At 46.4% G+C, this 14845-nt stretch overlaps 1 protein-coding gene across 1 annotated transcript; it reads right to left on the bottom strand.

The window, feature by feature from the left end:
* Positions 1–250: 250 nt before the first annotated feature.
* Positions 251–14107, bottom strand: LOC134071099 (glycogen synthase kinase-3 beta-like). Its single transcript, XM_062527683.1, has 11 exons — positions 13123–14107; positions 11125–11318; positions 9229–9312; positions 7252–7362; positions 6632–6762; positions 4784–4890; positions 4218–4315; positions 3927–4022; positions 3501–3687; positions 2985–3077; positions 251–2302 (listed from the first exon to the last, which is right to left on the bottom strand). The coding sequence occupies exons 1-11, from the start codon at positions 13208–13210 to the stop codon at positions 2244–2246; spliced, it is 1248 nt and encodes a 415-aa protein (XP_062383667.1). The 5' UTR covers positions 13211–14107; the 3' UTR covers positions 251–2243.
* Between the last annotated feature and the right edge of the window lie 738 nt (positions 14108–14845).

Raw genomic sequence — 14845 nt, 5'->3', positions numbered from 1 at the left:
TTTTTTTTTTACATTTACACAGATCCACATGTTAATTCATTATTGAGAGGAAGGGGTGAATTCAGTGACAGCCTTCGACTTAATGCATCCTTCTCTATCTGATCCTGTTTCATGTTTACGTGTGTTCATATCATTTTAATGACATGGTCAGCATGTCTTTTGCATTGTTCTTAGACATCGTCACACCTGTCTGACTGTCGTGGCTTATCAATTCAGTCTGTGAAGGGAGTCAGACGACACAACAAGCATGTAGTGTTTCCAAGCTATCCTACACTTTATTGAATGCAGTACCATAAACCTACTGCTCTGAATCAAGTGACACATGAAAGCAGAACCAGGATGTATTTACATGGATGTCAGAGGTTAACTGAGGAAGCATACAGCCCTATCCAAAAACGAAAAAAAACAACAAACAAAAAAAAAAACAATTCAAGTATGGAGAGAACAGTTTTCTTTTAAGCTGCAAATGGTCCTGCTGCTTTTCAATGCGGTCACCTCATCCTGTCGTTTGAAGAAGGTGATTCAGCTTCTGCATTGTGCTGAGCAGAGAACTGAAAGGTCTCACTTCATGGTTAGGGATAACCAACCAGGAACAGAGGGATGGGTGCCAATACTACCGAAAGCATACCTTGCATACACTTCTGATGAAATTGCAAGCGCACCCGGGACACACTGGCGCGACCCAAAGGGCACCTCCATTTGAGACATGCAACCCTTTGACACTTAAAGCTTTGACTTCTACAGCCATTACATCACTGTTCCTCAGCGACTATGAAGGTCCAGCTCGTGACGATGCTTATGCGCAGATTTAAACTACGGATGGCCATTGACCTACAACTGTTTTAACGTGCCCCAAAGGGGACAGCTGATGGCGTGACACTATGCAATTCCACAGTAACAGGACAGCGACGGTACAACCACCAGCATCTCACCTAGACATCTCGGAGCACTGACATACAGTTCACACACCTACACGCCAAACGAAAAAACAAAAAGAATGTGTGCTTGAGCGTGTGTAGTTGTGTGTGTGTGTGTGTGTGTTAAAGGCACTCCAAACTCATGTGGTGCTGTGGCCAATGCAACCATAATATGCAGTGACGGGTGGTGACGTGTTGGGATATCTACACTTTTTTTTTTTTTTTTTTTTGCCCTGATTTGTCTTCATTATTCTTTTCTCTCACTAAAAGGGGTCTGCTTGCTAATAGCTCATGGGCAACGCATGCAGACTTGCACAAGAACACAGACAGACAGGCACACATACACAGGTGCAGACAGTCACACACACACGCACACACACACAATTCAGTTTGGTGAAAATGTTAAACATGTGTAGGCTGATGTGTTTCAATGACCTGAAGGGAGTGGACTGCAGGAAGACTGCTAAAGTGGTTTAGGAAAAAAAAAAAAAAAACACAACACATACAAATGAAGTAACACTCCACTTCCAGCACCCATTTTCAAGGATCCACCAACCAGCGCTCTCTCCAACGGAGGCTGGAGGTCAGTATGTTTTTCCGGTTACAGTCTTGTTCCCTCTGGAGCAGAGAGGTGACGGGCATCAAGTGCCTAACGTACAAAGGAGACTTTTGGAGAGTAGGTGTGAGGAGGATGGATGCGGGGCCTTCGGCCACTAGATGGCGACCTTGAGGTCCTCTACTACGGCACTGTCCACTGTCAGTAGGCAATGAAAGCTGGTCTTACATCCAGCTTGCATTCTCAGAGTAAAATAAGCAGACATCAGTTTGTCAGAGTGAACAAAAGCTATGATCACGTTCTTCACGTTAGCAGTGTCCAGTTGAACGAGTCATGCTTTCCACTATTCTGACAGTCAAATCCTCCATTGAGATCTGGAGAGAAGAGCAGCTTCCACATAGCACTGATGTCCTTTTGTACAAATAAATAATGACAACAACAGCAATGACAACAATAACAAAAATGACTGGAATAACAGCAGTAAAAACACATCGCTGGGAGCTGGGAGAGAAAGAGTGTGTGTGTGTGTGTGTGTGTGTGTGTGTGTGTGTGTGTGTGTGTGTGTGTGTGTGTGTGTGTGTTGGAGGGGTAGGGATGGGGGGGGGGGGTCGACATTATGATGGCTCTTCTATGTTCCTTGAGTTCTTCTTTTTTTTGCTTGTTTTGATTTGAAAGAGGGCAACCCAGCTGTGGCTGCGGGACCACGAGAGTGGTCAGAGAGCAGCGCGGGATTGGCCTGCTCGTGGGGGTGGGCGGAACGGCCCTGCTACTCAGGACGCAGGGTTGGAGGAAGAGGCAGCGGTGGTTTGGCCATGCTCACCACTGGAGTCTGAGAGAGAGAGAGAGACACACACACACACACACACAATGAGAAAAGGGCAGGGCAATTGAGACAGGCAGAATGCTTTGCTGCAATCATATCTAAACATGAAATACTGGCAAGTGAATTGGCTTTTTTTTAGCACCTCAAGAATAGTTTTGGGTGGTCAGAAATTCTTGAATACGTTTGTACAGGAATGACCTCCTCTAAGTATTACATTTTTAGCCCTCACATTAAGGTATGTACTCTCCCGAGACCGAAGTATTGGAGATCACAGTTTTTATAATTGCTGACCAAGCACAACCGAAATGACCAGTGAGGGTCATGTTTTTAAACACTGATAAAGCAATGAACAGATAACATGTCCTAACTTCTTTAAATGTTTCGAGGCTATGCTTTTTCATATGTCACCAGAATTTTAGTATTTCAACGTTACTTTTCAGCTGCAATTTCAGTTCTTACTCTGAGGTAGTAGCTAGCAAACGCTGCCCAGGGTTAGCAGTAGAAGCAGACACCCCAGGTTCAGAACGTAAAAGTCCTGCCAAGCATCAGATCCACCCAATAAGTAAACCAGCTCATTCTAATTAGCAGCCAGGAAGATCAGATAATTAGTGATGATGGCAGGACTTTTATTTTCTGGAGCCAGGATGTCGGCCTCTGGTCAGCGGTCAGAACAGGTCACGGAACTGACCTGCGTTAGTTGATCCAGAGGGGCTGGAGCCAGCAGGGGTGCGAGCGTGGGCAGGGATCAAGATGGACGCCAGAGATGGATTACCGGACAACTCTAGAAAAACAACAACAACAACATGAGCCAATTAAAACAATCGAGAGCTCTCCTACTCAGAGCGGTAGATAAAACAGAGTGGCGACACTCCCATAGACCTCCATAGGAAAAAATGGCAGCGCTTTTTCCAGGCTATTTCCTCGTTATGGGACTTTTGGAACTATTTACAGCCAATCTCTTGGTCATAGTAAATGAGTTAATTGATTACACCTTCCAGCATCCAGAAGTACATCCCACACTCCTGCGATTCAGCCATTCAGCACAGTTTTTTTTTTTAACTTTTGATCGTGTGGCGGCAACATCAAAAGAGTGTCGCAACTCTCTCTTTCTATGGCTCTGCTCCTACTCAAACACTCGACCTGCCCAACATGGTGCCTGGTGGCCAATCAAAGAGAGCGGTCTGAGCCTGAGCGTGAGCCCTACCCTGAGTGGTGAAGTTGAAGAGAGCGGGTCGGTCGCGCCCGTTGGGCAGCTTAGTGTTGGGCTCGCGCAGCTCGTCGAAGAAGGAGTGGGCGCACGCCTCCAGCGGGGAGAAGCGGGAGGACGGCGGGTACTCCAGGAGCCGCGAGCACAGAGCGATCGCCTCCGGAGAGGTGCGGGGCCGGAACACCTGCAGCGCACACACACACACACACACACACACACACACACGGTGAATTACACATTTCAAATATTTCTTCCCTTCTGCAATGCACACACAAACACACAAAGCCACAAAGCATGCGTGTGCCAATGCAGAGACACACACCAAGTGAAGAATACAGAGCTGTGTAATCTGTAGCCAAAGATGGTGGCATGTGGTAGGTGCTCTTTACCGTGTGTATTAAAGTAGTATGTATGCAGATATACCTTAGTCCAGGGGTGTGCTTTGATCTGGGGGAACTTGAACTCTGTGTAGTTGGGGTTCATCTCACGGATCTGCTCCCTGCTGGGGGTGCCTAGAACCTAGGGAACACAGACGGATCTGAGTTTCCATATACAGGAATACATACACACACACGCACACACGCACACACGCACACGCACACACACGCACACGCACACACCAGTTTCCATATAGGAATGCGCACACACACACCACATCACTTCATTACACTGACAAAGACGCGCGTGTGCCGTGTACACATAAATCTGAGTTACCTTGATGATCTCCACCAGCTGGTCGACGCCGCTGTCCCCGGGGAAGATGGGCTGCCCCAGCAGCAGCTCGGCCAGCACACAGCCTGCTGACCACACGTCTGAGGAGCAGGGACACACAAGAACCAGCTTTAAAAAGCCACTCTCTTTAGCACATTTGCTGCTGTTCTCATGCAGCTAGCTTACCTATGCTGGAAGTGTAGTCGGTGTGTGAGTAGTTTACCTATGCTGGATGTGGAGTGGGTGTGTGTGTGTGAGTAGTCTACCTATGCTGGATGTGGAGTGTGTGTGTGTGTGTGTGCACGTGTGTGTGAGTAGCTTACCTATGCTGGATGTATGCTGGATGTATTGTGTGTGTGTGTGTGTGTGTGTAGCTGACCTATGCTGGATGTGTAGTCGGTGTGTGTGTATGTGTGTGTATGTGTGTGTGTCTGGCTTACCTATGCTCGATGTGTAGTCGGTGTGTGTGTGTGTGGCTTACCTATGCTGGATGTGTAGTCGGTGTGTGTGTGTCTGGCTTACCTATGCTCGATGTGTAGTCGGTGTGTGTGTGTGTGTGTGTGGCTTACCTATGCTGGATGTGTAGTCGGTGGCTCCGAAGATGAGCTCGGGCGCCCTGTAGTAGCGTGAGCAGATGTAGGACACGTTGGGCTCCCCGCGCACCAGCTGCTTGGCACTGCAGGAGACCAGTTACACCATCAGCACCAGCCTCATTAACACACACCACCATCAGCACCCTCATTAACGCACCACCATCACACCACACCACACAGCTTTAGCAGCAACGTCACTACCATCACACCACCCAGCTTTAGCAGCAACGTCGCCATGCTAATTCACCACAGCTCATCAACACACAAGATCATCACCACCATCACCACCTCCACCACCATCACCACCTCCACCACCATCACCACCATCACCACCTCCACCACCATCACCACCTCCACCACCATCACCACTAAGCACCAGCCTCGGGTGCCAAGGCTGATAGAGGCCCAATCATCAGAAGCAGCATCAACATCAACAGCTGACGATCTAATGATGCTGGGACTGAGAGCAAACTAGGCTCCTGCTGGGAGGGACAGAACCGCTTTGACATCACCGAGCCGGCGTTCAGAACATCCAGTACACACAGTGCGCACTCAGGGCTTAAAGCACGGCACACACTTGTGCGCCTGAAATCACGAGAGACTTGTGTTTTAGGACATATTTATGACGCCTGAATTCAGGCACGGTGCGGGAGAACGTTACGCCCTGTGCACTATGAAGTGAATAAAATAAGGGGCTACATGGAGTAGAGGAGGAGAACCAGACCATGTGTATAGAACATCCACTCAATCAGTACATAGTGCAAAACCACCTTATAATTCACCAATCATTACACTATGAAGTAGTGCTGTGCGATACTACGGTATATATCGTTGTACGACAGAAAAATGTCTATCGTACGATAAAGTCCTCTACCGTTTATATCGTAATTTTAACGTATGTGGCTGTGACTGCTCAGACAATTTAACTGCAGGTGTGTTGCCGCTTCTGGCAGCGGGCAACGTAAACTTAATTTACTGACTCGGGATGGGTGGCCAAGCAGGCAAATGAACGCAGGCAGCTAATAGTAAACAAATGAAACTTTTTTGACGTTGGCATAAAGACTAGTGTTGCACGGTGCACCGATACAACAAAAGTATTGCAATACCCTGAAATTAAAATGTCACAACACCTAATGTTAGCCTACTTTACAATACGTTTAAGAATGTGTTATTCTGAAGAAGCGGTGCGCGCAAGGCAGGTCTCCCCTAAAAGCTAGCCTGTGGCTGTGCGTCTTTCCCCCCTCACACGCACTGGTATGCGCAGTAGTGCTATTAACAGCGAGACATGCTGCTAGTTTAAGTGATGCTATTGTAACACACAAGTATAGGCTAATATCAAGTTGATTTGCTCATTTGCATCTCTCAAATGTGTGTTGCTAACCATTCTAGGCTATGGCATTGATCATTTAGGCTTACTATTGGGTTTAAGGTCATTATTTTCTCTCACGTATTTCTTAAAGTGACAGGCACTTAATTACACCTACTGTACACAACCATAACTGATAAAAAAAAAATGATTAGAAATTATAAGAAAAATTTGCATTAATGTGTGGATATAAATATATAATTTTAAGTAGAAATTCTATATCGGGATATAACTTTTTGTCCATATCGCACAGCACTACTATGAAGGGAATGAGTGGTGGATCTGAACACATGGAGACTGATAGAGTGAGAGAGTGAGAGAGAGAGAGAGAGAGAGAAAGAAAGAAAGAAAGAAAGAAAGAAAGAAAGAAAGAAAGAAAGAAAGAAAGAAAAAAAGAAAGAAAGAAAGAAAGAGAGAGAGAGAGAGAGAGAGATAGAGAGAGACAGAGAGACACCTACCTCCCAAAGTCACAGAGCTTGAGGACAGCAGTCTCGGGGTCCAGCAGCAGGTTCTGGGGCTTGATGTCGCGGTGGCAGATGCCATACGAGTGGATGTAGGCCAGACTGCGGAACAGCTGGTACATGTACAACTACAGAGAGAAGAACATGACAGTTTTATTGGTTTGTTTGGTCTCGCCCGTTTCAAAGGACGGAGGCGACATATTCAGGAGACGCTTTCAACCAAAGTAACACGCGATGGCGGGATTCAGACTCGGGCAGACCGACTGTCTGGGGCAGCAAACCTCTTCACTGAGCCCGCTGCTCCTTACACAACATTTTCCGTCTGATTGAGCTCTGTACAGTTTAAGCTCCATTCACATATACGGACACTAGCTACAAAAGACCATGTAATGTCAATATAATTCAGTGATTACAGGCCAAATAACCACTTTCGAGGCGAAAGAGAGAATCGCTGTATATGTGAATGGGACGGGAAGTTAGGTAAGTGAACTAGTGACCATCTCAGAGATCCTTTTGAAAGGACCATAAATGTTGTGAGAAGTAGGTGTTACTAAAAGAGATGGGAAAGCAAAGGAGAGAAAAAGGACATGAGAAAACCAGAAGGGAGAGGGACGTACCTTGACGTAGATCATGGGGAGCATCTGTTTGGCTCGACTGTAGTGTCGGGCGACACGGTACACCGTCTCCGGAACATAGTCCAGCACCAGGTTCAGATACACCTCGTCCTTCTACAGAGAGATGGAGAGAAGAGAGGTAAGGAGAGTTGAGATTTTTTGACAGGAGTTGACAGATCTTAATGTGCATAAGACAAAAACGATAACAACTTATGACACACTGAGTCTGGGTTATTTTGTTTCTACGACCTCTTGCACGCACACATGCGCGTCACTTCTCAAAACAGAAAAAAAGCCCTCTAACCCCGTGACATGAACAAATGACCCAAACCCCCTCCGCCCCCCCCAAAAAAACACGACAAAAAAAATCTGACCCTCTGACACAGAAGCCAGACAAATACTGTGCGTGTGTGTGTGTGTGTGTGTGTGTGTGCGCGTCAGTGGGTTTGTGTGAGCCTCCTCTGGTAACACATCGCCTCAGTCCCTGTTCAGACGCTGACTCACTCTCCTGCCTCACAACAGCAGCTCCAGCCCACGCATCCCATTGGCTGTCAGGCCGCGGCGGACCAGCTGATTGGCTCGCCAACGCCTGGTGGCAGCAGCGCAGTTATGGGAACTGCAGGTACTTACCCATTTTCAACAGGCCACACTAAAGCACAGAATGTGTGCGTGTGTGTGTGTGTGTGTGTGTGTGTGTACATGTACTTCAGTGTGTGAATATGTGTGTGTGTGTGTGTGTGTGTGTGTGTGTGTGTGTGTGTGTGTGTGTGTGTGTGTGTGTGTGTGTGTGTGTGTGTGTGTGTGTGTGTGTGTGTGTGTGTGTGTCTGAATATGTTCTGTTCCTTCTGAGGATCACACCAGGACAGTGACGCACTTAAAGTAGGACTCAACGTTAGCACTCAACGTCCAACAGAAGCAACAGGCAGAGTGCGTGATCAGTCGCTCTTCCTTCGCACTCTCCACCTCTCTCCTTCTCCTCCATCCTCCCCTCTATCCCTCTCTCCACCTCTCTCTTTCTCCTCCATCCTCCCCTCTCTCCCTCTCTCCACCTCCTCCATCCTCCCCTCTCTCCCTCCATCCTCCACCTCTCTCCTTCTCCTCCATCCTCCCCTCTCTCCTTCTCCTCCATTCTCCACCTCTCTCCTTCTCCTCCATCCTCCCCTCTCTCCCTCCATTGTGTGCTGACTCACTCGACCTCCTGTTTAAAATAGGGGGGCCGGAGGTCTGATTATAAATAGGTGCGCTGGAAGATTGTCCGTTTCCATGACAGGGAGTGTGTCATTCAGACGACACAGCTGTGATCAGTGGCATGATTGACAGCTGTCTCGGAGGACGCTGCTCCCATGGGGGTTGGTGGGGGGGGACTCCCCTCAGGCTCATGGATGTCAATCCATCACTGTTACTAGGCAGGAGCTTCCCAGGCAACATGTCAGGTGTGTGCTGATTTAATCTGTTATCTGAGCATTAGTAGCTAACGAGTTGTAGACATATGCAGACACACACACAAACAGAGCTGGCTTGAACATCTAAAGCGGGAGCACAGAACAGGAGAGCAAAAGGGAAGGGGATATGCAAAGAAGAGGAGAAAATAAGGGATGATGAGAAGAGAGAGGGGAAAAATGAAAAAAAGAGGAGAATGATTGGAATGAATATGGGGAGGGGGGGGGGGGGGGGGGGGAGGAAAGCCAGAGAAGGAAAGACGACAGGATATGACGAAAAGGAAAGCACAGAGGGCAGTGACAAAGTGACATTTAAAGGAGAATGAGGAGAACGAGCATGGAGGTGGGAGAGAGGAGAGGTGATGACAGAAGAGAAGAGAACAGAAGAGAACAGAGGAGAAGAGAAGAGAAGAGAAGAGAAGAGAAGAGAAGAGAAGAGAAGAGAGCCCAGAATAGGAAGGGATGAGGAGATGGCAGGATATGACACGAGGGGGGGCAACAAAAAAAAGAAGAGGGGGGGGGGGGGCATGCTGAACCTCACCTTGTCTCCATTTGAGTAGAAGTAGTAGCGCAGACGCACAATGTTGCAGTGGTCCAGCTTCCGCATGATCTGCAGCTCACGGTTCTGACATTGGGACAGACAGACAGGAGGACATGAGGGCATGACTCACAATTCAACTCAGTGCTTTAAACAATGGCTGCCGTCTAGGGTATTCGGTTGTTAAGTCCGACGTCACGGACCCAGCAGTTATTTTGTGAAAAGACGTTTATTAGCGCAGCCAGACGGGTTTTGCTACTTGTAAACTTTGTCATCACCACCTTCGTTTTAGTGGTTTTAAAATAAAATCGCTAAACTTTAACAAAGTAATCACTGTAGCTATGCAGCCAGATGATATATGAATGGGTAACGTCCAGGCTTCCGCGAAAAATATAGATTTGATTAGGTTGAGGCAACAAGTCCGTATAAGATGACAATTTTCTTAAAGGCTAGTCAGAATAGCGGAAAATAATAGTTTATTTTACTGTCTATGGAGAATAACATATGAGTTTGAAAGCCGTTGGACCCGGAAAACTATTTATTATCCCATTGTTACATCATCACTTAAAAACCGAATAGGGCCCCAATTTGAATGGTGGGCAAAGTGCAAACAATAGTCCAACTATAGTTCAACTAGAAGGTCCAACTATAGCTAATGTAATAACTAGGCTAAAAGGAGGATCTACATTAACAGTGGGAGAAGAGGTGATCAGGAGCAGGGCACAGCTACAGTAAGCAGGGAATCCCAGTCCTCTGAACGGCGGGAGTGGAGTGGAGTGGAGTGGAACTTAAGAGGGCTGGCCCGCTGAACTCGGCGAGGATTCACAGGAAGTGGCATCAACTACATGTGCCCACGTTCACAATCAGTCATGATGATTCACCAGAGCCTGCTGGCCTGATGTGTCAAAAACGGAGCAACTTCTGATGAATTACGGCTACCGTTAGGGCTGCATGATATACCGAATGTACTCGATATATCACAGGTTGCTGAACGCGAGATACATGAAAGTGTTATATTGCAAATATTGAGTGTTTCACGATCATTGTCAGTTTAAGCAGCAACACTTGCTTTGGCGTTTCGCATCCACTTGCCCTCTCTCCCTCCCTCCTGAACGGTCTATTGAGTAGAGGGGAAGTGAACTTACAGTTCAAAAGTGATGGTAGCACAGGCTGGTGTTGTTCAACAAATAATGAACTAGGTTAATAGAAGATGGAAGCGGTTCCGATGTGGTTCTAAAACGAAGTAGCAAGGGATTTTGAAATCAAACGATATTCAAACAATATCATCAAAAGGGCTACTATGTGCAGGTATAACTGTTATTTACAGGCAGGTACGAAAGAGAGAATGATGACACTAAATAGCAGGCCCTGGTGAATGCTCTGAAAATAGGCTAAAATGAATACATTTATGTACCCTACGACGAGTTGTCACGGTAGGCTACTGGCAAGAACTGAAAACGACTTTCACCCCTGCTTTTACATGCAAATATAAAATGGTCATTCAACTGTGAATACCCATGTTTTAAAGCAGATATAATTTACAGGGATTGGACTGGATTGGATTGGTGTTTGTTTGTTGAATTTATACATACATTAATCTAACAGTGATCTGTTTCGAGTGTATAAGTGCATGCTCAAACCTCTTCTCGGCACTCACAGGCTGAGCCAGGTGTGTGGCTTGTATTAAAAGTATTAAAAGTCTGCAGCCCAGCATGTGACAGGAGAGGGGTGGACAGTTGACCGTGAAAAGAATCATGCGACATACAGTATCTGATATAGAACCTTTGGACAAAGGCGTCTGCTAAATAACTATAACTATAGAACCATACGGTCGGGTTTGATTACTCCTTGACAATAAAGGGAGAGAAATCACACACACACACACACACACACACACACCTTGAATCGCTTGTCCTGCAAGACCTTCTTGATGGCCACCATCTCTCCAGAATCGCACAGCTTGGCCTGATACACCACGCCAAAGGAGCCATTGCCGATCACCTTGATGTCTGTGTAGCTGACCTCCTGAGGCCGGTCCGGAACCTGGCCCAGAGTAGCCACTACTGTGGTCACTTTACTGCCATCCTTATCTCCTGAGAGAAAAATAGGAAAAAAAAGAGGCGGGGGGTTATATTATCACCACCATTATAGTATTCTCTTGTTTCAGCTGACAGGGGCGGGGAGTGCATGATCAAAGGCTTCCCTCACTTCCGAAAGCATGAGTCAAATGCCACCCACATAAGCAATAATCGACGTCACGGCATTCCTTTAAAGTTACATGCACACAAAGGCATACTCAGGCAAGCCCATATTGACACACAATTGGTCTGATGTATGTAGGAAGTGTGACGTCATGTCAATGGAATTTCCTCAAAGGACCTGGCCGCACTCGCTACAGGGACAGCAGCCCCTCTTCCACATGACCATACAAGGGGCATCAACACACAGAAACACATATCAAGACTCAATGGAAAATGCTTTCCATTCATTAGGTCATGCTCTCCATCTTGCTTGCCTCTCACACTCTCACTCTCTCTCTTTCTCTCTCTCTCTATCTATTGACTCTCTCCTCATTGTTCTCTTTCATACGCTGTCTACTCAGCAAAGGAGCAAGAGATGATGAGTCACTCCACAGACTTCTCTCTCCCCGTCTCTCTCTCTCTCTCATACCATAACCATCAGCTCACCTCACTGATACCGACACAGTTCCCTGATAGTGGTCACGTACTGTGCAACCACTGATTCAAGATCAGACCGAGACAGAAAGCACCACAGTGGAACAGCACTGGGTCCATGTAACAAGAGCACTGACATCATGGCTCCACTGCCTGCTGTTCCATAATGGGCTTTGGAAGGGTGGGACTAGGTCAGTAGGACCTAAGGGTGTGTACGTGCATGTGTGTGTGTGTGTGTGTGTGTGTGTGTGTGTAGGAGCTTATAGCAATGGGGTGTGAAGCAGGACATGAGAAATGGACTGGAACAGTAGTAGAGGGAAGGAAGGAAGGAAGGAAGCCCAGCATGAAGCTTCCATGAGTCTTCTTACACACACACACACACACACACACACACACACACACACACACACACACACACACACACACACACACACACACACACACACACACACACACACACACACACACACACACACACACACACACACACACACACACACACACACACACACACACACACACACACACACCTTTCACGATCTTGACCACACCCATCATTTAAAAGCCAAGGGTGTCTCTCAGTCACTGGGGCAAGCCTTTTCCTATAATGACAGCCCAGTGAGTCAGCTGACTACAGCTCTAGATGTCAGACAGAATGGAAGATTACAATTGGATGTCAGTCACACTTGAGTTGAGTTCTAGTTCCTCTATGTGTCTGTAGTGCAAGTCCATCATTTTAGGATGTGATGTGGGGAAACCCAATGACCAGTCCCTCCCACGTCTTATGCTGGAAGAGTGAGTGCAAGAATTACTATCCTAGAGCTTCCACAGACATATTCAGCATCCGTGCCATGCATGCCGAAGGTGGTTTCCCCTTGCCTCAATTTAGACATCAATAAGCTGAACTCATGCAATCTAAAAACCTGACTCCACACAACGATGATCTTAAACTTGCTTGACAATAAGCCTCTTGTTCGATCTAACACTGACAGACCGCAGAAGTTGACAATGACAGACTGCGTTCAACATCAACATAATCAAATTTAATGACAGACTTGACAAATATCCCAAATCAAATTAATCTATAATTGTCCGATATTAGAGGGCAAGCTAGAATTCTTCTCAGATAAAACTCTAGTATGCAAACAGTCAAATGAAGACACAGAAATGCAGTAATCATGTAATTCAAAGGTTACGTTTCAAGACATAAAAGTGTACTTACGGCTGACTTTCATGCTACCGAAGGCTGAGGGCTGCGGCACTGGCTTGCAGCTCTCTGCGAAGGAAGTGGTTCTGGGTCGCCCTGACATGCTCCAACCCCGCAGCTCCTCTGGGACTGCTTGGGTACTCGAGATTTGTTGAGTAACGTTAAATTAAAACAAAAGAACAGCGATGTCCCGTCCAGTGATGTTTGAGGGGTGTTGTAACCCTAATGACAAGCCACAATCTCAAGGCCAATTATTATTTTCCTGTTTTTCTCTAACAGAAACGTTAGCTAGCGTTGAGTTACCGTTCAACTACGGTAACGTTGCAATCAGTTTTCTAAAAGGACAAATTAGACAGACAGCGACAGCAACTATACGCTACACAAACATCAGTCTACAAGACGAACATCTGTTTAAAATAACGATTGGGTAGTATGGCAGGGGCGCATTACAGAATAAGTTGACACTAACGAAACCGTTCACATTGAGCTAGCTATCGCTAGCTAGCCTGCAACCCTCGCTACCTAGCCTCGCTAGCTAGGTAACCAGCTAGCTGTAGTTGCTTACAGTAAGCTAACGTTACTGGATTTGACGTTCCTTTAAAATCAAGAGGTCAACAATTATTGACACTACCTAAAACTAGTTTGTTTCACAAACGTTGTTATCGTTAAAAACCTACACGCGTTAGCTGTACGTTAGCTTATGAAGCTGAGGAGTACAACGTCGGCAGAATCTTGGCTAACATTAACGGCACTCGGTAACTGCTAACGCTGCATTAGCCATAGTTAACAGCTAACACTCGTCTGTTCAGTCTAACATTCACATCAAATAAAAGCGTATAAATACACGTTCAAATGTTAATCGTCCAGGTGTCCGGATTCTTCTGTTCCGATATACGCGACAGGACAAAGGTTATCTTCCCAAGTTTGACGGAAGATCCAATGGATGCTATCCTATCACACATTCAGACTTCGTTCAGCTCCACGAAAGTGAGATTCTTGACTCCTTCCTTTATCCGTCTGTCGTCTGCTCGATGGGTCGTGACGTCACATGTCCCGGGTGCCGGAAGCTCGTTGTATGAAAAAAAAACTATGGGAAAATAAATGGGGCTTTAATACAGTTCAAATAAGGTCTGAGCGCAGGAAAGGCCGTCGAAAACCTCGGCGTTCAGTTTGATGAGTTAAAATGTAGACTATTTATTATTCCGTATTTTGTCACAAAATGTAATCTTGGGAGAGAGAGAGAGAGAGAGAGAGAGAGAGAGAGAGAGAGAGAGAGAGAGAGAGAGAACATGTAGGCTAGAGCACTACAACAGAACAACAGAACAAAAAGGTGGATAAGATGGAACAATGGACACAAAACAAGTGCTGCCCTGAGGTAGCCTATGGTGGCAGAGGAGCACAGACCTTACCACTTCATGGTTTTTGGAAAAGGTGAGCACAAAACTCCATACAAACCAGATTTACTGCTGGCACAACTGATTACAAACCATTCAAAGACAACATTAAAAAGTAGATGTAGAACACAGTAGCCTACCTATGAAACAGAATGACAATAAGAACAAAGCAAAAGGACTGTGTTCTATTTCCTCTGTAGTGCAAGTCCATCACTTTAGATGATGTGGGGAAACCCAAGTCCCTCCTACGGTTTATGCTGACAGTTAATGCTACTACCAGCTTCCACCTTCAGCAACCGTGCATGCATGCCGAAGATGATTTCCCCTGACAGAACACAGGCAGA

This window comes from Sardina pilchardus, chromosome 23, assembly GCF_963854185.1.
Source record: "Sardina pilchardus chromosome 23, fSarPil1.1, whole genome shotgun sequence".
Lineage (NCBI taxonomy): Eukaryota > Metazoa > Chordata > Actinopteri > Clupeiformes > Clupeidae > Sardina > Sardina pilchardus.
Note: the sequence above shows the minus strand (reverse complement) of the source record. Positions and strands in the feature narration are given on the sequence as shown.

What these genes read in the sequence shown, in the direction of transcription:
- LOC134071099 (XM_062527683.1), bottom strand. Translation starts at nt 13,210, where the DNA reads ATGTCAGGGCGACCCAGAACCACTTCCTTCGCAGAGAGCTGCAAGCCA. An exon ending in AAGCTCTGTGACTTTGGGAG is followed by an intron (nt 4,891 to 6,631) that starts GTAGGTGTCTCT and finishes GGTCTCCTGCAG; the next exon opens with TGCCAAGCAGCTGGTGCGCG. An exon ending in CTCTGGATCAACTAACGCAG is followed by an intron (nt 2,303 to 2,984) that starts GTCAGTTCCGTG and finishes TCTCTCTCTCAG; the next exon opens with ACTCCAGTGGTGAGCATGGC.